Source organism: Micropterus dolomieu, linkage group LG06, assembly GCF_021292245.1.
Source record: "Micropterus dolomieu isolate WLL.071019.BEF.003 ecotype Adirondacks linkage group LG06, ASM2129224v1, whole genome shotgun sequence".
Taxonomy (NCBI): domain Eukaryota; kingdom Metazoa; phylum Chordata; class Actinopteri; order Centrarchiformes; family Centrarchidae; genus Micropterus; species Micropterus dolomieu.
In genome coordinates, this window is record NC_060155.1 from 9,787,895 (window position 1) to 9,811,471 (window position 23,577).

The 23,577-nt window shown below is 40.9% G+C and overlaps 3 protein-coding genes across 5 annotated transcripts in view; 2 read left to right on the forward strand and 1 right to left on the reverse strand.

Moving 5' to 3' along the window:
* The window catches only part of dapk3 (death-associated protein kinase 3), a 10,019-nt gene extending 4,824 nt beyond the window's left edge, over window positions 1-5,195 (forward strand). The window contains exons 9-10 of the mRNA XM_046051651.1: window positions 678-686; window positions 2,520-5,195. Of these exons, the coding sequence (XP_045907607.1) occupies window positions 678-686; window positions 2,520-3,029 (519 nt within the window). The 3' untranslated portion in view covers window positions 3,030-5,195. The remainder of the gene's footprint in view (window positions 1-677; window positions 687-2,519) is intronic.
* A 1,150-nt stretch (window positions 5,196-6,345) lies between these two features.
* Window positions 6,346-19,012, reverse strand: phc3 (polyhomeotic homolog 3 (Drosophila)). 2 transcript variants are annotated; one of them, XM_046053026.1, is made up of 15 exons: window positions 18,935-19,012; window positions 17,421-17,627; window positions 16,686-16,841; window positions 16,513-16,623; window positions 16,266-16,418; window positions 16,055-16,144; window positions 15,689-15,911; window positions 14,314-14,945; window positions 14,098-14,221; window positions 12,576-12,847; window positions 11,255-11,414; window positions 11,041-11,158; window positions 9,152-9,281; window positions 7,787-8,066; window positions 6,346-7,110 (listed from the first exon to the last, which is right to left on the reverse strand). In XM_046053026.1, the coding sequence occupies exons 2-15, from the start codon at window positions 17,592-17,594 to the stop codon at window positions 6,956-6,958; spliced, it is 2,778 nt and encodes a 925-aa protein (XP_045908982.1). In that variant the 5' UTR covers window positions 17,595-17,627; window positions 18,935-19,012; the 3' UTR covers window positions 6,346-6,955. The 2 variants fall into 2 exon arrangements, with proteins under 2 accessions (XP_045908982.1, XP_045908983.1); XM_046053027.1 differs by having other exon boundaries at window positions 16,513-16,593; window positions 18,931-19,002.
* Window positions 19,013-20,713: 1,701 nt separating this feature from the next.
* The window catches only part of prkci (protein kinase C, iota), a 40,668-nt gene continuing 37,804 nt past the window's right edge, over window positions 20,714-23,577 (forward strand). Inside the window, exon 1 of one of the 2 annotated variants that reach the window (XM_046051019.1) lies at window positions 20,714-21,103. In XM_046051019.1, coding sequence (XP_045906975.1) covers window positions 21,021-21,103 — 83 coding nt within the window. In that variant the 5' untranslated portion in view covers window positions 20,714-21,020. The remainder of the gene's footprint in view (window positions 21,104-23,577) is intronic. The other variant, XM_046051018.1, reaches the window with a different exon arrangement.

Here is a 23,577-nt window from a genome sequence, read left to right on the forward strand (position 1 = left end):
AATGATCACTTCCCATCACAAGTTATCATTGCCCAAAGTGATGTCTTGATATAGCTTCTGTAGTCTGACCTGCAGCCAAGAATTCAATCATCATAATAACATGCAGCTGGGACTATATTATCCTTATTTTTTAACATCCCTTTGCTCTCTCCTCCCTGCAGCGGACAGTTTGCCATTGTTCGTAAGTGTAAGGAGAAGAGCTCTGGTGTGGAGTACGCAGCCAAGTTCATCAAGAAGAGGCGGCTGTCGTCCAGCCGGCGGGGGGTGAGCCGCGAAGAGATCGAGCGTGAGGTCAACATCCTGCGGGAGATCCAGCACAGCAACATCATCACCCTGCACGACATCTTCGAAAACAAGACGGACGTGATCCTGATCCTGGAGCTGGTGTCCGGAGGGGAGCTCTTTGACTTCCTGGCCGAGAAGGAATCGCTGACGGAGGAGGAAGCCACCCAGTTTCTCAAGCAGATCCTGGACGGCGTTCAGTATCTGCACTCCAAACGCATTGCTCACTTTGACCTCAAGGTCAGCAGTCTGTGTGGGTTAAGGCGGCTTGTTTGCGAGGCTCTGGGGTCCGCAGTTGTAGTTGACGTGTTAGTTAGGTCTGTTATGGTGTTCTTTTAGGATCTAGCATGTCTGTGTTTGTGGAAAGGTTTTTCCATCTGGAAGAGAGGCTGTAGACACACAAGGTTGTCGAGCTACCTGCTGATTTTGGTTCAATAGTACACATACAAGGACTCTTTTGTTGCTCTCAGTGTACAGACAAAGAAATAGGAAAAACAGATAAAAACAGCGACAAAAAGCTTCACAAGATAAATATTAAACTACTATGTACAGTTTTGTATATGTATAGCTTTTTTCTTTCTTAGCTCTCTATTTACATGGGTACTGTATCAAAACCTGATTCTCTCATGTTCAGCTGTAATGTTTTGTATCTTTCAGCCCGAGAATATCATGCTGCTAGACAAGAACGTCCCCAATCCCCGGATCAAGCTGATTGACTTTGGGATTGCTCATCAGATTAAAGAGGGAAATGAGTTCAAGAACATTTTTGGAACGCCAGAGTTTGTTGGTGAGACTGTGTTTCTTCCCCCCATCAGTAAAAAATGTTCCACTTACAAAAACCCTAAATCGTTTTTTTTGTGCTAGTGTGTGCCCACGCTGGCAAGGCAGTTAAACCATGTATGTGGATGATAGTGCGTTGCAGATCTCCACATCTGGTGTGAATTAAAGCGTTCATTCCTCTGTGCTTTACAGCGCCTGAAATAGTCAACTATGAGCCGCTCGGACTGGAGGCAGACATGTGGTAAGATGTCAACATGTGTTTATTCTCCTCTGTATGCTGATCCGTGTGGCAGTTTCCTTTCATGTTTGGTTCTGCTCTTTCTCTGCAGGAGCATCGGCGTGATCACGTACATTCTGTGAGTAATGTTTCACACCACGGCAGTGGTGGCAACTGGCAGTTGAATGTTTGTCGCAACGTAAACCACTTCGCTCGTCATCCGTGTGTTTTTTAAAGCAAAGCCTTAATATGCGTCCCCGTAGGTTGAGCGGTGCCTCACCGTTTCTGGGCGAGACCAAGCAGGAGACCCTGACAAACATCTCAGCTGTCAACTATGACTTTGATGAGGAGTATTTCAGCAACACCAGTGAGCTGGCTAAGGACTTCATACGCCGCCTGCTGGTCAAGGATCCCAAGTAGGATTTTATACCAAACCCGAAGAAGAGACTTCTCTGTTGTGTAGACATATATAGAAAGTCTCTGCGCTGTCATTTTCTCACTGGTGGATCATTTTCTTTTGCAGGAAGAGAATGACAATTGATGACAGTCTTGAGCACCCCTGGATTAAGGTGAGTGTTGTTGTTTTGTCTTCGCATTTATATTATTTGGTGATGTAGCGTAACATCACAATCACAATCACTTTCAGGTGAGGCGCTCGGCTGCTGAGCTGTCTATTTATGTTAGGAAACTTGTTCAAGACACATTTAAGCCCCTGAAAGTGCTGAGAAATGAATCTTGTGTTTAACACTGTCCTGACTTTGGGAGGCATTGGACATTTTGTTTTAAAAAGTGCTATTTAAATACATTTTACTTACACACATTATTTATGTTTTTTCTTACATTAACAAATAGAGGCAGACCAATATTTCGACAGTTATTAGCTTATTACAGATGTATCAGTGTACTTGTATGTTTGCTGATAAGAAACAATGCATGCCAGAGATACATTTGAGGTAATTTAGGAACAGTCTCTCCATTACATAGTTTTTCTACCAGTAAGAATGATTTTTTTTTTTTTTATTTATTTTTTTTTTTTTTTAAGAAATCCTTAATCTATGTTATGTGTTCATGTAGCGGCTGATCATTATCAGACCTTTTGAAGCTCTCAAATATCAGTGTTGTTATTGCCCTCAAAAGTCCAATATCGTTATGTTATTGGGATGTTTTAAAATGACCATGCTTATTTCAGACCTTTATGTTTTTCTCTCTCCAGGTGATTAAGAGGCGAAATGTCCGCCAGGAGGACAGAGACCACAAGCCTGAGCGCAGGCGCCTGAAGACCACTCGTTTGAAGGAGTACACCATCAAGTCCCACTCCAGCATGCCACCCAACAACACTTACATCAACTTCGAGCGCTTCTCCCAGGTCCTGGAGGAGATTACGGCAGCAGAGGAAGGCCTGAGGGAGCTGGAGCGCAATCAGCGCTCGTGCCGGGAGGACGTGGCGGCGCTGCTGTCCATCTATGAGGAGAAGGAGGGTTGGTACAAGGAGGAGAACCACAGCATCTCCAGCGACCTGACCCACATCCGCCAAGAGCTGCAGCGCACTCAAGCCCAGCGCAAGAAGTGCCAGGAGGACACCCGGGCCACCATGCAGGCCGCCAACATCCTCAAGCGCAAGTTTGGGCGCCTGGAAAACCGCTACGACGTCCTGGCTGAGCAGGTGGCCTCTGAGGTCCGCTGGGTGGAGGAGCTGGTCAAGTCTATATCTGTAGAGAAGGATGGCCTCGGCTCTGGCAGCATGCCCTGAGCCAGGGTGACGCCCAGCAATGACACTTTGATTCTCAAGTATTGTCCTGCCCGTCTCCTCTGCATGTGTCCTGCACTGTGGAGCTCACAGGGTCAGTTGTCATCGTAAGCTGCTGCTTCTGCCCATTGGGGAAAAATGTTCCACCCTTTTTAGGTCACGCTTGAGAGAACCGGCAAGAAGCAGAGAGGCAATATGTTGAACCCATTTCCCCATGAAAAGGCTCATTCCTGTGTTTTTATACATTTATTTATGATTTTAGAGATTTTATGTACTGTCATTTGCCTGCCATGCATCGCGGTTTACACAATTATTTGATAACTATTTGGGGTTTTTTTTGTTGCAGCCGTCAGTATTGCAGATGGAAAATACATTCATTAATTTTGTTTAGAAACTAATGTACATCTGGATTTTCTAGTGCTGTAAAAGCCTCTTGCCTCAGGTTGTTGGCCAGTTATGTGAGAAAGCTTATAGTGTCAGGTTTGCACAGACTTCAGGGGTATTTATTTATCCACTTACATTTCGGATTCGATTGGAGCCAACATTAGTGTGATTAGTGTCGAAGTGTCGATTATCTAGGATGCAACATGCAGCATAGAAAAAAAATTAAGATTTATTTTACGGGTCTGTGATTTCTTGAATGTTTCCCGGGGAGAACCGGTAGCTTGTTTCTTATTACAGGTCTGTTTTACCTGTAATAACAGACAGAGAGTTCTGAGACTGTAATTTTAGTTAGTTTAATTAGTTGTGTCGAGTTCATTATTGACCTTGAGGAATTTCCATGAATGAAATGGCTCCATTTAAATCTAAGTAAATATTTAATTCATCACTCGTTCATTATTAGAAACTTTACTCCTCATATATGCAGAATTGTATTTTTTTTTTTTTTTATAGACATTTTGCATGTTAAGCTCACCTGCTGTCCATCGGATTGAAAGTCTCAAGGTTGCGCTAGCATAGCATTTGGAATAGTTTGGAAGCGTACCAACCGATCACTCTCTCCCATAATTAGTATCACATTACATGGTTCTTTCCAGGAAACCATGTAGGAAATTAATCTGAACAGACCCATAAAATAAAGCGTTACCAGAAGAATGATGTATAAATTCATCTTTGCAGTGCCTGTAAACTGATCAACCTTATTGCCTCTGCGAGCACTCATCTGTCAGCGAGTTGATGACATTTCTATCACAGTGATATTGCTCTATGTCTTAAACACAACTTTTGCACAGTAGCCTTGTAAACCAAATAGTGTGCATGGAAACTTTCTCTATAAACTGTAACTCTTAGTGTTTCTGTTTTCATCCTGACCGTTCCTGCACACTTGAAAACATTCCATTGATGCGTTTCACATCCAGGCAACACATTCCCCATGTATAGCATAGAAAGTGTATGATATAGTCAGTAGTATTTTTCACTAGAGAAATGTACTCATTTGCACTTCAATGCTTATAGCAATGTTCCAAATATATATTTTAATCTGTCTCTTCCATGTAAGAAAGAGCTGCAAACTTGTTTCAAATAAACAAAGTTATCACTGTTAACAAATATGTGTTGTTGTTGATGTGGGAACAAATCTCCTGTGAATCTCAGTCTGTCTCACTGTGTGATAATAACATTCAGTCGTCTGATTGTAGCGCACTGTCCTGATGCAGGAAACCCCTACAGTACTTGATTATATAGATACCTAAACACAGACTATACAGATGCATGTTCTTACTGCCGGATTGTGCGCACTACTTTACACTTTCTCCTTACCTTTATGAATATTCTGTTTGCCATGTATGCCCCGTTTCCCCCCCCAGTGGTGGAAAGTAACTGAGTACATTTAAGTAGTAATTTTGAGTTACTAGTACTTTACTTGTGAATTGCCATTTGATGCCACTTTAAGCTTCGCTTCATTTCAGAGGGAAATATTGACGGCTACAGTTTAAAATATTTTATATTAGCTTGAGCAGCTAAGACAGTAAAATGCTGCTCGGACATTCATGTATCAATAATAATTATGCAATAATGTAACTTATAACATGTTGGCTAATTTACTGCATTATGACAGTTACTTACTTTAGAGTACGGATACCTGTGTACTTAAGGCAACTCAATGCAGGACTGGAGTATTTTTATAGTGAGCTATTGCTACTTTTACTTCAGTAAAGGATTTCAACACTTCCTCCTCCAATGTTGTTTTCATTTTATCTTATTTATGTTTTCATTTTCACATTTATTTAAAAAAGCGGCCAAAAAAGTGTGACTTGCAGTATGGACAGTAATGATATCACTAATATCTGTCAAACTGCTTACTGTTTGTACACAGGAAAGACAACATGACAATGAGTTTTTGAGCTGGATGAGTTTTCCACCTAGCAACAAACTGTCACATCCACAGTCCACAGTTTGACTGGGTCTCTTTGTGCCAGGCTCTTTACAGCAGCAGGATAAATATAGTTCTTAGTAACTGGATAAAAAACTGCCCTCTGGTGGTGCTTCACTAAAATACACAAGATTGAGCAGCCGAAAAGCATAAACATGTTTTGCTTTTAGACTAAACTGCAAGTTAAATGAACAGACAGCCTGAAAGCCTGAAAGTCCGAAACAACTAATGTTCTGCTTTTACTTTCAAAGTTTGCATAAGAGCATTTGAGCGAGATCGTGGATGTTTCTGGAGATCAAAGCAGAGGGCTATAAAAGAACCTGTATGCATGGCCAGAAAACCATATAATCAAATAAAGGGGGCTCCGGGGCAAGACGTAGTTGTTGGGCCTCTACTGACCCCTAACCTATAACCACATACTCATTAAATCCAAGGTTTCGTTCTCAAAGTTTACATAGTAATTTCATTAAAATAGATATGTATTTTATGAATATGCAACATGAGAGCAAAATATTCTAAAATAATAAGACGATAAAGCTTCATTAAAGCCAGATTGTGATGCAGGAGACACCTTTGTTGATATAATATCATAGTCTTTCTTTTTACATTTATTAATTTAGCTGAATAAATGTAAACGTTTTACTTATAAAAAATTGTAATGAATCATTTTTTTACATTCTGGTTTTGAATAAGTTATTTTATAAATATACATTTACTGGTGCAGATACTTGACTAATATCAATAATTTGTTCAGCAGACCTCATATACTATACTACCTGCAAAACATCTCTGATAACACTGTGATTACTAAAGCCGTAATAAGTGACCAAAAGGAAAGGTAACTATTATTACGATTTTCTTCAAATTCCACTTTTTATATCAATATAACTCACATTTATTTCTGTCCAGTAGCAAAAGTGATTCTCACAAAATGACAAAACAGAGCAGAATATTTGAATGGTTTTATTAGTATATATTAATTATGTCAATAATAAATAATAACCCATAAATAAGCCATCAGTTTGGTTCCATACGTCATAACTGTTGGTTGGTTGCTGATGATATATGTATCAAACTTCATCTGCAAGATAGTAGGCAATAATCTGTCTTGTAAACTTTGAGACTGTACAGCATCCTTTAACTTTTATGTGTAATAATGTAAATGTAAAATTGTTTTCCTTGTGTACAAATGATACAAATAACTTTTTAAAACCATTTTGAAACAAATGGATAACCGGAGCCAAACTGCTACAATCACTACAATGGAGCCATGAGAGGCGACAGAACGAGCTGCTCATCTGCGTGTTAAAATCAGCTGTGACCGTGTGTGGACTTCACTCTGTGTGGTAGACTGGACAGCCGGAGGAGTGATATCCTTGGCAGTGGTCTCTGGAAAAAACTGCAGTATAACTCTCTGCTTAACTAAGTCCAAGGACAGGTTAAAGGCGGGCAGTGCTTCCTCTTTGTCTCTGCAGAGTTAAAAAAGACCGTTCTTTTTTTCTTCATCCTGGTCCAGATCATCACAAGTCCATTCTTGTAGGGTAGAAATGTTAATTGTTTATGTCTCTTTCAGAGAATTAATGTGAGCACAGAGTTTGAGTGCTGGTCCCAGTTTAAGGTTCATGGTGCTGACCAGGTGGTCCTCTGTTAGAAGCAGCAGAGCCTGTCCATCTATTTCCTGTGAGCGAAACTCCTCGGCTACATCCTGTCCACCTGGACAGAAAAGAAGATAGAGACTGAATAAAGAGACTGTGTGGGACCTATGTGACTATTTATGCTTAAATTACAATACAAAGTTTATACAAAAACATATACATTCTTTAAAAACCCTCCTCTAGCTTTTATGGGGCACTTAAATCAAAACTACCTTTGCTGTTTTAAACATCGGGCGGAATTAATTTGATGCGCAGAAGCGAGCATCAGCAAGACAAAATAAAATTGTGCTACCTACCAACATAAATTCAAATGTAAGAAATAACCCAAGGGGTACTTCATTTTTAATCTTTTAATGTTTTGTTTCTTGTTTATGACAAGATGTGAAAAGTCAAAGGCAGGAAAAGGACCCACCCCAGCGGGCTGGAATTTGAGCACAAAGAGAACTGATTGATGCAACACGCAAATGACTACTTCAATATTAAAAAATTCTAATATAGCTAAAACTGCCACATTTGTTCTTCAGATTCGGCCTGCTCTGCTATACGGGTACACGTTTATAACCTATAACAGTAACATTTTACTACTTTGCTTTTTAAAATAGTATTTTTTTGCCTTTGATTGACAGTGTCTTTAACCCCAAACCACCATGACATACCAAATTCCCACCCTCAATACACAGCCACCATATCTGCCATGTTCAGTGACAAGAGGTGTGTTAAAGCCACAGCAGTACCTGGCAGAGAGTTGATATAAGAAAACACCTGTCCTACATCCCACTGAGACGGACAGCCGATGTCTTCCTCGTTTCCGTCAGAAACACTGATCGTTTCTGTCATCCTCTGCTCCTGCTCTTTCTCCTGCTCTCTCTCCCTCTCTCGCTCTCTCTCGGCCTGTTTCCGGAGCCTAGTTGTCATGGGAACGGGAGGCTCATCGTCCTCTTCCTCTTCCTCCTGCTCATCCTCCTCTCTCAGTGAGCTTTGCCCGGTCGCCTCGGAGACAAACGAATCACGAATCTGTCGGGCACAAACACTTCAGATAAAGACTGGATCTGCTGTGTGTTGGAGGAGACTACTTACAGTTGTCAGCCTTCTAACACTGAAAGAATTTAATTAGTCTGTATTTTAGGAAAGACTTTTAGCATCAACTTGTGGTTTAAATGCTGCTTTAGAGGCTTTTTTCCATCCTGGAAATAATAATACTGGGGAAAACCCTTAATTCTTGTAATTTTAAAACATAACCACTGTACCAATGTTCCACTTATTAGCAATAAATATTAAAATGATGTATTTAACATTAAATTCTTCATGTTGGTGACAGAATTATTTTAAGGAAGAAGCGACTTTGACGCACAATTTCTAACATCTTTCAAATAACTTTTGATCACTCGGTTTTATCTGCTAACATTTTACTATTTTACGTTTATAATTCTGGTCAGTTTAACTTTCTAAACTCTTTTCTTTATTGTTTTATGTTTTGTTCTATTATATTTTTCCCTGTGTTGTTATTTTAGTTTCTTCAGTATTTTCATTATACAATTTCATTCTTTTGTTTTATTGTAAAGCACTTTTTCAACTTCATCTGGAAAAGTGCCATAATTCAGATAATTCATTTGGTACAGTAATGCAAGAACAAAAATGGTTCTCTTACAGTTGTCACCGTCTATGAAGTTGTTATTGAGTAGTCTTATAGACCAGTGGTTTCCAACCTGGGGGGAGGGAGCCCCATAAGATACTAAAAGATGAATCTGATGATTACCAGGATATGGAAAGAAAATTGAAAAAAACATTTATGTCACACAAGTTCATTATTATTATATATATTATTTTTTTTTCTTCTATTTGTTTCTTATGACTTTCTAAAAAAAAATCAGGTAATTTAATATGTCTCAAATAAAACAAGTAAAAAAAGTAATGACCTTATTGAAAGAACCCAAGGCTGTATAATCTTAAAAATGTGGTCCCATGCCTCCTTTACTTCAAAGCCTTGATCCTGTCAGATGCAGCTGTTCCCCAGAGAGCGGCGCTTCTCATAGGACCAGTGATCCCTGCAGCACTTCTGCATTTTTGCTACATGCATCAGGTCAGTGCTATCAACTGACCTGTCTCTGAAAATGTTCTCTGGAGGCTCCGTTGACTCTGCTGGGGGGTCGTCCTCTCCTGCCCACAGGCCTGTGACCCCAGCGACCTGCTCTCAGCAAGGTGATCCGCTTGGTGCAACTCACACTGAACCTAAACACAGACAGCAGATACAGCCCACTGCAGGTGACTACATTTGCATAATTGGTGGCACTGCAGTCATAATTTAATTCCTGACGCCCCAAAAATCCCTTAGAGATTTAACTTTCCTGTGTGTACTAAGTGCAGACAGTTCGACAGGCGCACTTGCCATTAGGCACTGAGCATCTGGACTCAAAGCTGGCCTCTTTGATGCCTGGATGGAGACTCAAAGGGAAACGTGGGAGTGATTATACACTTTTTTTATAACCAAATGTAGCTCAATGGATTCCAGATGTCGTGTCTCACAACCACCGCGACCGAGTGCTGAGCTACGCTCTACAGCTAAGTGCCTTGCTCAAGGGCATGTTTTGTTGCTGAAGAATGAGAGTGTTACTCATTATTTCCACCTACTTTTCCAGACTGTGTGATACATTTCAAACTAGGCAACAAACACGTGCAATACTTCCCTACACTGTCAGTGAGGACATAAATATATATACATATTTCTGCTCTAGTCTATGAACATTTTGTTCCAGTAGCCCATTTGTTATCAGGCTGCCCTTGTTCCCTAGCAACTGACACAGACCTTGTTGACCTGGGCGATGTCCAAGTCGGTATGGCTCTTGTATTTGCGGTTTCACTCATGCCTGAGGTAGGCTGGTAGCATAAAGGACCTTGCTCCTGGATACCTCTGCCCTGCCCAGGAATCAAACCCACAATCACCTGTACCAAAGTCAGTGCCATTAACCACTGAGCTATCCAGGAGCGTGGTAATGAAAAGTCAGCTGAATGGGAAGAACAAGATCCGAGCCATCAACACACACAGCCTGCCAGTCATCAGATACCCCGCTGGTATAATAAACCGGCCAAAGGAGGAGACAGAGGCCACTGACATCAAGACAAGAAAGCTCCTCACAATGCATGGAGGGTTTATCACAAATCCAGCACCCTGAGACTGTACACCAAGCGTAGCGAGGGAGGCCGAGGGCTAGTGAGTGTCAAGACCACTGTCCAGGATAAAACGACAAAGATCCAGGAATACGTTTCCTAATGTATTCAAACTGGTGATGGCTAACCAACCACACATCGTGTTGATCGACAAACAGCAGAAGAAGGCTGCAGTGATAGATGTGGCAATGCCAAGCGACAGCAACATCAAGAAGAAGGAACACGAGAAGCTTGAAAAATACCAAGGGCTGAAAGAGGAGCTAGAAAAGATGTGGAGAGTAAAAGCAACAGGCTCAGTAATTTCCTAAAACCGCTGGTCACTGTAGTTTTTAGCAGATGTCACTCAGACACGAGCATTGTGAATTTGTTAGGGACTGTTCAGTATTTCTGGCAGCAGGAGGATGTTTGTGAAACTGACTCAGAATAAACTACAGTGTGTGTGTTAATGGTAATGAAGGAACACGTCACCCAGGTGACAGTGTGGCTCATTTATTTGTTCATATGTTTTTAGTATTTTTTGGACAACAATGAAGCTTGTCAGGCTTTGGATATGCAAATAATACTTATTAAAATCAATTGGTTTTGCTCTTTTCATGGGACATTCCCAGCTCTGCATAGTTAAAAAAGTAAAAAAATTCCCGATCCTTTTACATCAAATACAGTATAGCGGCAATTGGAATATCATGATATTGCGTCTATAATGCTGTTTCGTTGATTTTTAGAACCAGACTGACAGGAACCAGACTGATGCTGATGATGTTTTGTTAGTGCAAAAACCAGACCACGTGGTAATCACATCTGGATGTGTGAGTGATTGATTTACCTTCTGACACACGTCATGGAGCAGAAGCGTTTGGAGCGCAGAAACGTGTGAGCGTAACCTCTGCTCCCACAGAACTCACACTGCAGCACACCTGCCACACTCTCCCTCAGCTCTGCAACTTCACAGGACAAGCTGTTAGTCACAGATGCGTGCGCACACCCACCCCCACACACATATACTGTATATACACACACACACAAACATACCACCTCACCATCTGCTGCAGGGCCATCGTTTTCCATCTCAGAGTCTGTTGAATCCGACTGGTCAGCATCCAGCGGACTGTCCTCTGCTGCTGCATCACCGTTGGTTTGTATCTCCTGGGATTCAGGAAGTGAAGCCTGCTGCTCTGCTAGCAGCGACGAGGAGACCACCTGCATTAAAGGGTACATTTAGAAAAGTTATATCTCACACACTGACATGGAAAGACTTGTGAGTTTTTTACATGTCACTGGATTCCATTGATTTGACCAAAAGGTAAAGAAATTAAAGTTATACTTTACTAAATACTAATTTAATGTGTTGTGTGTTGTGTGCTTTATTGTCAAGAAATCCAATGAAAATCCGGAAATGACAACAATTGACAACAAATGAATAATTAATTGATCCTCTTAACAAGTATTGCCTGTGTAGTCAAAGCCTAATATATCTTATTCCTCTGTGCCATACAGCTCCATTGTTGTCCAAGAACAATTAAAAACACATCAGTGAGCCACGTCATTGCACTGGGTGACATGTTCCTTCATTACAATAAACACACACACACATACACACACACACACACACACACACACACACACACACACACACACTTTAGTTTATTTTCAGTCAGTCCCACGCACACTATCCTGCTGCTAAAAATATGCTACACCAAATGTGTGTTGATGCGCAGCTGAAAATAGTCCCCAACAAATGCACTATTTTCCCCTGTCTGGGTAACATTTGCTAAAAATGACCTGCTGTTTTACTGAACTGAATGAACCTTTCATAAAAGTGTATGTATATAATGTTTCTAATCTTTTTCCCCCAGTAATATCTTTATCAATATTTTAAAATAAGAAAACACAGAGAGAGTGAATAAAACATTGATGGTTTTCGTCTTTCCATGGGATTTTACTGACAATAAGCTAAATATAGCAACAGCCTCGTCCTTCAAAGATATCACTTTGATTCTGTCATGTTTCATCATTAATCCGCGATGCTACACACATTACAGCAGTTACTTTGTGATAAAATATTGCTTGGTATAGTCTGAGAGAGACTTTTGTACTGGTTAAGAGTCAGTTAAGCACATATTTGTAATAGGTAATTGTTTATGTTGTTATCACACGTCACACATGTTCTCAATTAGACATTTACTCATGTTTTAAATAGCTGGAAATGTTTTATACTTCATATATATGATATAATATAACATAATAATAACACATTAATCTGTTGATTAGCCATGAATAATAAGAAATATATACCACCAAACAACAAAACGCAATGTCAATTTAAAGGATTTCAGAATAAAACTGAAAAATCTGAATTACCGGGAATGGCTCCAGGCCCTCACGGATGACGAATCCCTCCACGAGGTGTGTAAGTACGTGGGTTGTTTGTATGTTGTCTGGGCTCCCTGGGAGGCTGGCTGGGGAGGAGGGCGGCTGGCTGGGGCCTCTTACTGCTGCTGGCAAGATGGGAGGAGGTAGAGGAGGAGAAGGAGGAGGAAGGTTGCTGCTGCTGGTGAGCTGGGACGGCTCTTCCACCACTGGTGACCTGATGACCGAGCAACTGGATATGATGGAGGATGAACCCGTCGTTGCTGAACAATCAGAGGCAGAAAAGGTAGAACTGAGAGGTGTTTCATAAAGCAATATCACCAGTTAAACCAGGTTTATTCCAGTAGGTCCGGTTTTATTTTCAGGATATTCAGTTTCATAAAGGAGGTTTAAATAAGCCTGACAGAAGTTACCATGGAAACTTATCCCTCCACACTAGCCTTGTTTCAGTCAGGTCAGTTTTCAGTCTTTGGCATCACCTCAGGCTGAACCAGTATTACAATCAGTTCCTCTTCTGTTTGCAGTACATGTCAGATTTATGTCACATATTGACAGACAATGCACTATATTCTGACCTCATATCTTGTATGTGTATACGTAAGTATTTGCGCAGTATTTTAATCAACACATGTGCTTTTAAAAAATAAAGTTAAGGAACAACTTTGACCCGTGGCTGCAGCCTCATACTATCTATCATCATAAATCTTTTCACCATTTCTTCTCTCTTAAAATGTTCATCCATCCATCCATCATCAACCACTTATCCTGCATACAGGGTCGCGGAGGGCTGGAGAAAATCCCAGCTTACATCGGGCGAAAGGTGGGGTACACCCTGGACAGGCCGCCTGTCCATCGCAGGGCCACACATAGACAAACACACTCAAGCAGGTGATCCAGTGGGCTTTAAGTGTGTCATGTTTCCTGTTTAAGTCCGTTTTGGTTCTGTGTTTCCCTGTGTAGTCTTGTGTCTTAGTTCTTCGTCCTGTACATTAGTTCCTGTCTGTGTTCTTCTGTTGGTTGTTATTTTGCCCCATGTCTGCCTGTTTAGTGTTCCGTCTGTTCCCCCAGTTATCTCTCTGCCTGCCTGTGTCTCGTCAGCCTCATGTCCCTCATCTGCGTGTCTCCTCCCAGCTTGTTAACCTTGTGTGTGTGTATATATCCTTGCTTGTTTCCCTCAGTCTTTGTCCGGTCATTGTAGTGTGTAGATGCTCTGTCCCATGTTGCTGTGTGTTGTCCTGCCTGCCTTATTAGTCGTGTTCATTTGGATTTCTGTTGGAATTAAACCTTTTTGAACTGTACTTCCTCTGCTCTGCGTCCTGCATTTGGGTCCCACCTGCTCAACCACCACAACACCCTGACATTAAGAGGTTTTATACAGACCTGGTGTCTCATTGAGACCTGCATTTATTTGTCAAAATGTGTAGCCACACCAGTCTAGTAAAAGAGACAGGCGTGTAAGTGGGACTAGGCTTGAAGTTGTACAGTATTTTATTCTCTCATTATCATATTTTACCTGAACCATTCTGCTTAGGAGGCACAATGAGAGGTGTAGGAGTCCTGTCTCTCTGTGGACCAGAAGAACATTCATCTTTCCTTGCCTCTGAGCTCAATCCATTCACTTTGCATGTTTGCCCCGACTGAAAGTCAAACCACAACAAACTCTTGATCAAAATTACCCGTACTGAGAACAAGCAGAGCAGAGCAACAAAGCTTAACCACGGCTACTCACCGATGGAGTTTCGTTACGCCTGATTGGGTGCACTTTCAGATCAACAGCCACCGTCTGAGGAGGTGGGAGGTTCTGGTAGGGCATCTGGACGAGAGCCTCAGCTACAGGCAGCTCCTGCTCTGTCAGCAGCACCCGTCCTGACTGGACGGCCAAAGCCTGGACCGAATGCAGGGACAGCCTGTGGAGGGATGTTGGGGGGTTTTGGGGCAGCCTGGGGAGAACCAAAGGAGGAGGAGGAGGTGGAGGCTGGTTCTGCACTTGTGGGAATGAGGTCCGACGCTGCGGAGCGGCCACCAGAGGAGGAGGCTGAGGCTGAACGGTGGCGGCCGGGATTGAGGTCTGAGCTGAAGATGCAAACACGCTGGTGACAGACGTAGAAGAAGAAGAAGCTCGAGGGTCATTGTTGGTTTGTGACTGGGTGCTGGGAGTGGTGAGTCTCTTAATAGACAGAGGAAGAGGGATGGAGTTGGTTTCTTGAGGTGCTACTCTGAGGGCGATGGGCTGGAGCTGTCTGTGGTTTGCAGCTCCTCCTGTAGCCTGCTGAAGGATGAGCTGCTGATGCGCCACCCGCTGGCCTTGTGGACAGGACACCTGCTGCTTGACCAAAGTGTGGGTCGGCACCGGAGAGTAGGCTGCAAGGACAGCGATACATAGATAGACATGATAAACAAAAATACACAAAACAAGTATCTCATTTAAGGTTGACCTGACAGGTAACAGCACAGTCCTGAATCAGTATTCAGGTTTCTCTAAACGTCTTTGACAACATGTCTTTGACTTCTCCACATCACGCAAATCTGTTGTTCCTGTATTGAGTCTCGACTACTTGGACTCTTATCCGTCTAATTAAATAAAACACTGTAAATGTTTTTTCAGCATTAAAGGGAGCCTAAATCTGCATTGTAGGAAGCACCTACCAAAAACTCCAAACAAACCCAACATATTTTGCATTACATGATCAGAGAAAGAGTATGTCTTCTTGATGCTTGAATGCTTGTCTCTAAAACATCTATACTTGTTTAAAACTATTACTGGAAGGTTTCATTTTGTGAGAGGTTGTGTAACAGTTTTGCTACTCCAAAATCCTATAAATAAAAAATGGAATGGCCTAAAAAATATTAGTTTTCTTCTCCCACCCCTTGCCAGGTGTTGTTGATGTTGGATTGCTTGGTTCTTAGGATCAGTATTTGTTCTCTGCGAGTATATATATGCAGACTTGATGTCATTTGTTATACGAAATGCCTGTCGAAGTGTAAATATTGTGTGGGAGTTCATTTTCATTGCTGTGACTCATCGCTTACAGTAAGTCTGAAACGTGTCAGCTGTCGAAGTCATCTTTCCTTTTAAACCTCAGTATTTGAACACATTAGCTCACCTGGAGTTATAATCTGGGTTCCAGAGGCCGGCCGGGTGACGTCAGCTGGTCCTGTTTCTGTTGAGGTGTCAGTCAGCTGGTTGTTCTTCAGCGCGCAGATTGGCGTCTTGGACAAAGAGGCGGCCGGAGTCAGGGCTTGGGACTGGGCGGATGGCTTTAAAATCACACTGTGTGCTGTAGCCAGAGCTCCAGGCAAATGGGCCCGCAGAGCTAGATTCTGCACCTGAATATACGCCAAAAGAAAGTCACTTCACTACCTTGTCATTTCATGAAACTTTATTAATGGTTCCTCTAACATTCATCAGAATCCCAAGAGTCACATTTTAGCATGGGTTATTTTAATTTTGTGCCTGACAAAGTTTATACCTGAGAGGAGGTAGGTAAAGAGGAGCAGGAGGTGATGGCAGGGAGGTCTGATTGAACAGCAGCCACCGTGGCTGCAGGGGTTAGAATAAGCTGATAGAAGAAAAGCAAAAAGCAGGGAGAGGCAGGTGGCTAGCTGGTTAGAAATAGAGAAATTGCATGTTTCATTGTACCAGTATGACAAACAGCTTGAGATATTTGAAAAGGTCCATACCATCTGAGTGCGAAGGTACATCTGAGCTTGGTTACAGTTGGCCGGTCTGTTTCCCAATAGCATGGCCTGCTGGGAAATGGTGGTTGCTGCACCAGTGGATGTTTGGGTGCGGCCAATCAGCTGGGCAGTCACCGGAGATGATGGTAAAGTAATCTGGATTAGGGGCAGCGTGATGAATAATGATGTTTAAAGAAAGATGCTGAGATTTATTATTTGTGCTCTGATTTGTGGTCAGATTGATACTTACTGAGTTTTGGGGAACACCAGCAGGCTGATGAACCAAACTGCCACTGGATGAAGAAGGTGAATGCCTCTGACAGACCGAAGCCTGAAAATTATTGGAGAGACATCGCACACCCTATAGCTCATGTTAAAATGACTCTTCATGCTTGCACTAACACATGAAAGACACCATCTGACCTGCTGTATGGTGGCCAGACTCTGCAGATGGGGGGGGTGTTGGTGCTGCTGCAGGGCTGCTGTCTGCAGCATGAGGTGCTGCTGCTGGGCTGCGTACATCTGATGCAGGTACTGGGCTGCCATGCTCTGAGGTCTGTGGATGGCGTGCTGGATCACCTATTGCATCACATCATGGACGCATCAAGCACTTAACAAATTAATGTCAGTTCATTATCTGCAGCACAAGGCTAGTAGTTGTTTGGATTTTATTCCATTTGCTCTTATTGCGCTGACAAATGAAAGCTTTGAAGTGCTGAGAACATTTAATTATCTGATGTTGTGATTGGAATATTCCTTGAATATTGAACATTTGCTTGCGCTAAAAGATACTTTTATTGGCCATGGGTTTGAGATATTTAAAACCCTTATGTGAACAGCTAGGGTGCAGGGTTGTAAGGCACCAATGAAAGAGAAGGTTTAGAGTATTTTGTACAGCATAAATATAAGTAATTGGATTTCACTTTAGTGCTATCAGCTATTTTATATGGAAATAACTATTTCACATAATTTCCAGATGGAATGAACAAAATCTATGTGTTTCATAGACAACATATCAATCTATTGACACAAAGAATATCTATCACCTGCCAGACTGTCAAGTCAAACAATACCTGCAGAGCTCCCAGGTGCTGTCTATTGCCCTGACTCCTCTCAAATGAAACAATGCATGCAGAGGTCCTAGGACCTTTCTATTACCTGGACCGCCTGTCTGTCTGGTGAGATGATGCTGAGGGAAGTAGGGGGCGTCTGGGTGCACATGGTGCTGCTGGAGCTAGCTGTTGCCATGGTGACAGCAGATGATGTGAGGGTGCTGGGGGCTGTAGTCCTTTTAGTGTCTGCCTGCTTCTCTCCTGGGCTTTGCCTATCCATCTCAGGTCACACACAGATTCAGTAATGGGAGAACTGCGGGGTGAAATATACATTAATTAATACGAGGAGGTTAAAAAAAAACACTTCCAACTTAAGCTGAGTCAGGGTAATGGAGATGTAGGCTACACCTTCTCTTTTGTTGTTTAGCAGTGCAGCTGCCTCTCTGCAGCAAATGCTTATAGTTTAGTCTCAATCGAAAGATGTTACACACTTTAAATGAGCTACTGAATAGTTTATATTATATATAGTTTTATATAAAACACACAGTGTTCATGCTGCTAAATGTTAAACTATGTTACCGGTAATTTAGCCTACAAGATTGAGCAGGTGGATTTTCCTGTTCAGATTATCTCGCTACAACTAGGTTATTATCTAGCCTATCAACAAAATTTTGGCTACTCCATCACACTTTAAGGACATTTGGTTAACTAAATTTAACCTGTTATATTTCGGTTTGGTTTTAACTTGACAAGCATAGGCCTATAAATACAATTTGCCTACATATAAAATCACTTAAATTTTAAAAAGTTAGGCCTGATCCACTGCAGCGCTGAAATAAACGGCCAAATAGGACTATGGCTCACAGTATTCTGTATGATATAACTTACCCACCTTTATTATTTCCATCCTTTTTGTTTTCTTTTTTAGCCTATATTCTTGAAAAAGTGCATCTAAAACTTTAGTTTGACCTTGATCATTTCAATACAGAAGCCATCTGTCAACCATCAAATTATAGCTCTATACACAAGTTAGAAACAAATGATCATAAAGGGAAGAAAAACAGGCTATGGATTTATTGCATGGGACCTGTAAAAAACATCGTTATGAAGACCTGATGAATAGGCTATTTATAAAAAAGGTCAATCATTCAAATTACTGATGTATTTTCAATTGGGTGTAAAGGTAATTTGGTGCTACTACACATCTGTAAAGAGACAAAGGTGCTACAATATGGGTTTGTTCTCTTTCATTTGCTGATAAATATGAGCGAAATATGAGTGAGATATTTTTATGATCATCTCAGAGATCTAGCCTTAAAATAGTACACAGTCTACATGTCTCTGCGATATTTCATGAGGCTAAACACTGATGGTCCATAGCAGCTTGAATATTGATTGATTTTTGCTGCAGAGCCGGTCCTGTCCAATTACAACGCCGGCATCTCGATAAATCCTGAACAATCACAAATGAGGCTTAGCTTAAATCCACTGTCCATAATTTAGGATTTACATAATACAATCAACAAAGCAGGATGTCATCCCCCTGTCGGCCTGCCTCCCATCGCTCAGACAGCGCTTCATGCATGCACACATCATTCACCTCTTGTCGGCGTTACCTGCCTGGTATTGATGGACATGGGTCATCGGGAGCTGACCATACCCCGGAACACTACCCCAGTCATGAAGCCTACTGATGCGTCAGTACGGTCTAAAATGGAGATTTTAAAAAATCAGACGGTACATAGCAGGCAATAAAAAAGCCTTGACACAGCACCGCTCGCAGTGCGGGAGGACCTTTCACAGCCGGGGAGCCCGCTGCGCTCACTGCACGGACAGTCCCGACGGTGTTTGGCGGGTTAAAATGTGTTTTTATCTGCTTTGAATGACTTTTATTTAGCCAACGTTTATTATTAACATGTCTGATGAAAGGCTTTAAATAACCTCTTCGCTCAAAAAAAGAAGATATGGGGATCGGAAAGCTTTGTGGGGGCAATCACAGTCCAGCGAATATTTTAATATGCAAGACACAAACAGGTGATGGGCTGATATCACAGACATAAAGTAATAATCGTATAATAATTCTTTATATGGGTTTGTTTTCTAAGAGATCACCTTTCAGTTAGTGCACCACTTTATGAAACAGTTGTTAACCTGTTAAAACCCCTCTACAGCAGCTTCTTGCTCTGCAGACATAAAGGCATTCAAGAAAATAAATTACAATAGGCTACTAAGTTAATCAGCTGACAAAAGGGAAAATTGATCTGCGAATCAGTGATTGTGAAAAAAAGAGGCTGCGCTGTTATGGGGAAGTAAAGGGGGGTACAGGCTTTGGATTGGATAGCAAATTAAACTTTTTCGATTTCAGACTATGTTTCCAAAAACTCAAAAACTAATGCAGCATTATTATTAATGATGCACATAGGATAACTGACAGTAGCTAATTAGGTGGAGAAAGTAAGGAAGAAAGAGTTGGTCATGTTCCCCTGTTTCTGTTTCTGTCCCTGAGAAGGACAAAAGAAAAGAAGTTAAAAACGAATTTATGTCAAATTATTGAATTTATGCAGCAAACACACAGGTTATACTTTGTAGTGTGTTTCCCGGGACCGGTCATGACGACCTGTCAGGAGTTTCATCTGGGAGCGGGGGGGGCACAACAAGTTCTCGTTTGCGAAGGATGCTCTTTTCACGTGGTATTCAGGGTCGGTCGGAAATATTTAAGTAGGCTGGCAGATAAATCTGCGTGAACCACTCCGTAAAATGTTTGAATCATTGACTTTAAATAATATGCTATGAGTGGTCTGAACATACCAGCAAAGATACAAACATGTTTCTAGAGGGAGCAGTACCACTAAATGAAAGTAAGAGAGATAGCTTTAACATTTTAATTAGGAGAGAAATTAGCCAGATGTTGCATTGGGTTAGATAAATAAATAAAATAAATTAAAGTAATGCTAATATTTAAAGTCATTGTTAAATACTATTGTTGAGTGTGTGTGTGTAGGTCCATAATTTTTCCTTCTTTCTTTCTCTTTATAAACCACATGCCCGTTTCACGTTTTCACTCTTCATTCTAGCACACAGCAAAAAGAGCTCGTCCATTTCTAAAAATAAATGTGTATGTATGTGTAATAAACCAAATCACTTTGCTTTTGTTGCTGGTCAATTTTGACGTTATTTCTGAAGGTTTCTACGATGTCCGAGCTCAGATGTTTGAACTTGAAGGTAGCACTCACCCACATAAAGCCTTCAGTTGGTACAGTCTGAATGCTGGCAAATGTTATATATTGTTATATATTGCAAATGTTATATATTTAAGAAGATGTTAACCACTTTTTTCTGGTTTGTTATGCTATGTGAACTTAGACTCAGTAAGAAACAGTGTATTAGAATATTTTTAACATAGTATTTTTTGAACGTAAGTTTACATGTCTGTACGCGCCACCCCTAGCATTCCGAAGATGGAGTCGACCATCGTTAGGCCTTTGCAGTAGGGAGTTGTTTGGCGGACCTCGCAAGTTTTTCTTTACTTTATAATTTTTGTTTCTCTAAAGAAGGGCACATTCTTCGTTTTTATCATCGCTTGCCTCGTTGTTATCTCAGTGTGTCGACGGACTATACAAGCAAAGTGTTTTGGACGTGTTACACAACTAGGGAGGCAAAGAAGGAAGGAAGGCATCGGTGAGTCGGACTGACCACGACTGAGCTTATGATGCCGACGTTGCGGGACAGCACCATGTCCCACCCCGGCGAGAATTCCCACCAAGTCCGGGTGAAAGCGTACTACAAAGGGTAAGGGATCTCTGTTTATCCCAGCATGTCATCCAGTTTTTTTAATAAACCTCCTAATAGCAGTTATAGACTTGGAAAGGTGGCTAACGAGTTGGCTAACATTAGCTACCTTAGCTAACTGCTTGCTAATGTTTGGGTTTAGGTAAACTTGACCGGGCAGACAGACAGGTGAAACTGTCCAGGCGCGCTGACTATGCAAAGCCAGGCTCTCTGCGTTATATAAGAAATGTGTCAGCTAGACGGTGGAGTTGTTAAGTGGTTTGAATTCAGCCAAACCGAGTCGTTGGTTGTGTTTAAAAGATTAATTGTGACACAGTTTGAAAGCTTTGGAGCTAGTTAGTCTGTCAGTTGCTAGCAGTGGCTGTTTGTTCTCCTCTCTGTCACTTGTAGATGATGCCGACTTAACCAGCCCATTGTAATAAGGTTTACAACCAACCTGACATGCTGTTAAACACTCACACAAGTGTCCTTTTGGCAAGTTAACATGCGTTTGAAGACTGATATTCAATATGACAACAGGAAATCATAACAATTAGTGTCTTTATTGATTTCGATACTCTCTTGGTATCTGTTTGGGAATAGAAAACCAAATCAAGTTTTGTATTCATCAGGTTGAACTGCCTGACAAATCAAGCTGAACAGGGTTTTTTCAGATACTCTGATGTAACGTTAGTGTTATAATACAACATGTGTTTTAAAATCTCACAATACAATTAGTCTGTTTCCCCATTTATTTGTGTTTCATCTGAACTCAACTTGCACCCTAATTAAGGTTGCTGCAACTTGTGATTATTTTCATTATCAATGTTTTTGCTTGTTGATTATTATTTTGATAATAAGTGGGAAATCGCTTAGTGTATGAAATGTCAAATAAATAGTGAAACCGCATACTCTGAAAGCCTTTCGTCCTCAAATATCTTATTTCATATATAAATTACAGTCACAGAACCCAAAGATATTTAATTTACAATGATATAAAACAGACAAATTCAAATCATCACATTTCACAAGCAGGAACTAGAAAATATTTAACATTTGTCCTCCATTAAAACACTTCAATGATTAATTATCATTTTCTGTTGATTGAATTATCAATTAATTTATTGTTTCAGTTCTAGCCCTAACCAGACATCTCTGTGGCGCCTAACATTAACCTAAAATAAATATTATGTATGGAGATGCCAGCACTTATTTAGTCATACCAAGCCTGGCAGAGACAGTTTTATTAATTTCACAAGTAAATGTGATTATGGAAATCATTGGTCACCTAGTTGTTTCAATGCCACTCCCTGACCCAGTGCCTCTGCTTGATGGAGCCAGTGACTGGAGTCCAGCCATGACTTGAAAAACGTGAAGTGCAAGTCACTTCAGCTAGATCTGTTGTATTCCTGACTCTGGCTCTGTGACACACCTCAGCACCACTGTAAATATGTGTTGATCACTAGATGTTCTCTGACAGAACAAAACATCTGAAGTATTTATGAGGTCGCTGCTGAGGAATCTCTGCTATGTTGCCATAGAGGGAATGTAGTAAAACGGTCGCATTGTTTGGCTATCGGGATGTATAAAGCCAGCGTGTCAAAGGTGTTATTACTTCCCGGCAGAAGTTAGGATTTGGAGAATATCGAGTTGGAAATTAACCGAATCAAAAACACAATATTGGTGCTGAGTGACAGATCAGGTATCATTGATGTCATTCAGTGCTGTTTCTTTACTGTTTTTATAAACCTTCTAAAACATTGTAATTTTAATGTGCACAAGCCTACAGATAATGTTGGTCAATGAATATCTACACTTAAAGTAGATATGTCATGTAAGTAGGGCTGGGCAATATGGCCAAAAATGTTATCACGATTAAAATTTGTAGATCATTTGATACTGATGATTATCATGATAAATGCCAAATCATTATTTCTTTGATTTTTGCTCCTTAGTGAAAGTTGAAGAAACCAGATAATGTGGTTTTAAACTATTCTTTATGGTCAGAACATGAAAAACACATCCACAAACTCAGTGGATCATTTCAAAACATTTATAGAGTATTTATTGAACATTTGTTATATTGTTATTGAGGAAAATTATATTACAAAAATTATCATTATTGTTTATTTCCCAGCCCCGGATGTAAGCATTAGAGCTGAAATTATTAGTTGGTTAATCAAAAAAATGCAACTATTTTGATAATCGATTCACTGTTTCAGTAATTTTTCTTCAAGCAAAAATTGTGAACACTGCATGATCTTCGGTTCCAGCTTCTCAAAAGACAGAATTTGCTCATTTTCTTTGTCATGTATCATAAACTGAATACTTTTTGCTCAGACAAAACAAGACATTTGAAGACCTCATCTTGGGCTCCACAAAGTTGTGAATGGCATTTACAACAATTTTACATGACTAATGATTTAATTTGATTAAATTGAAGAAATAAATGGCCGATCAATCAATAATGAAAATAATTGTTAGTTGCAGCACTA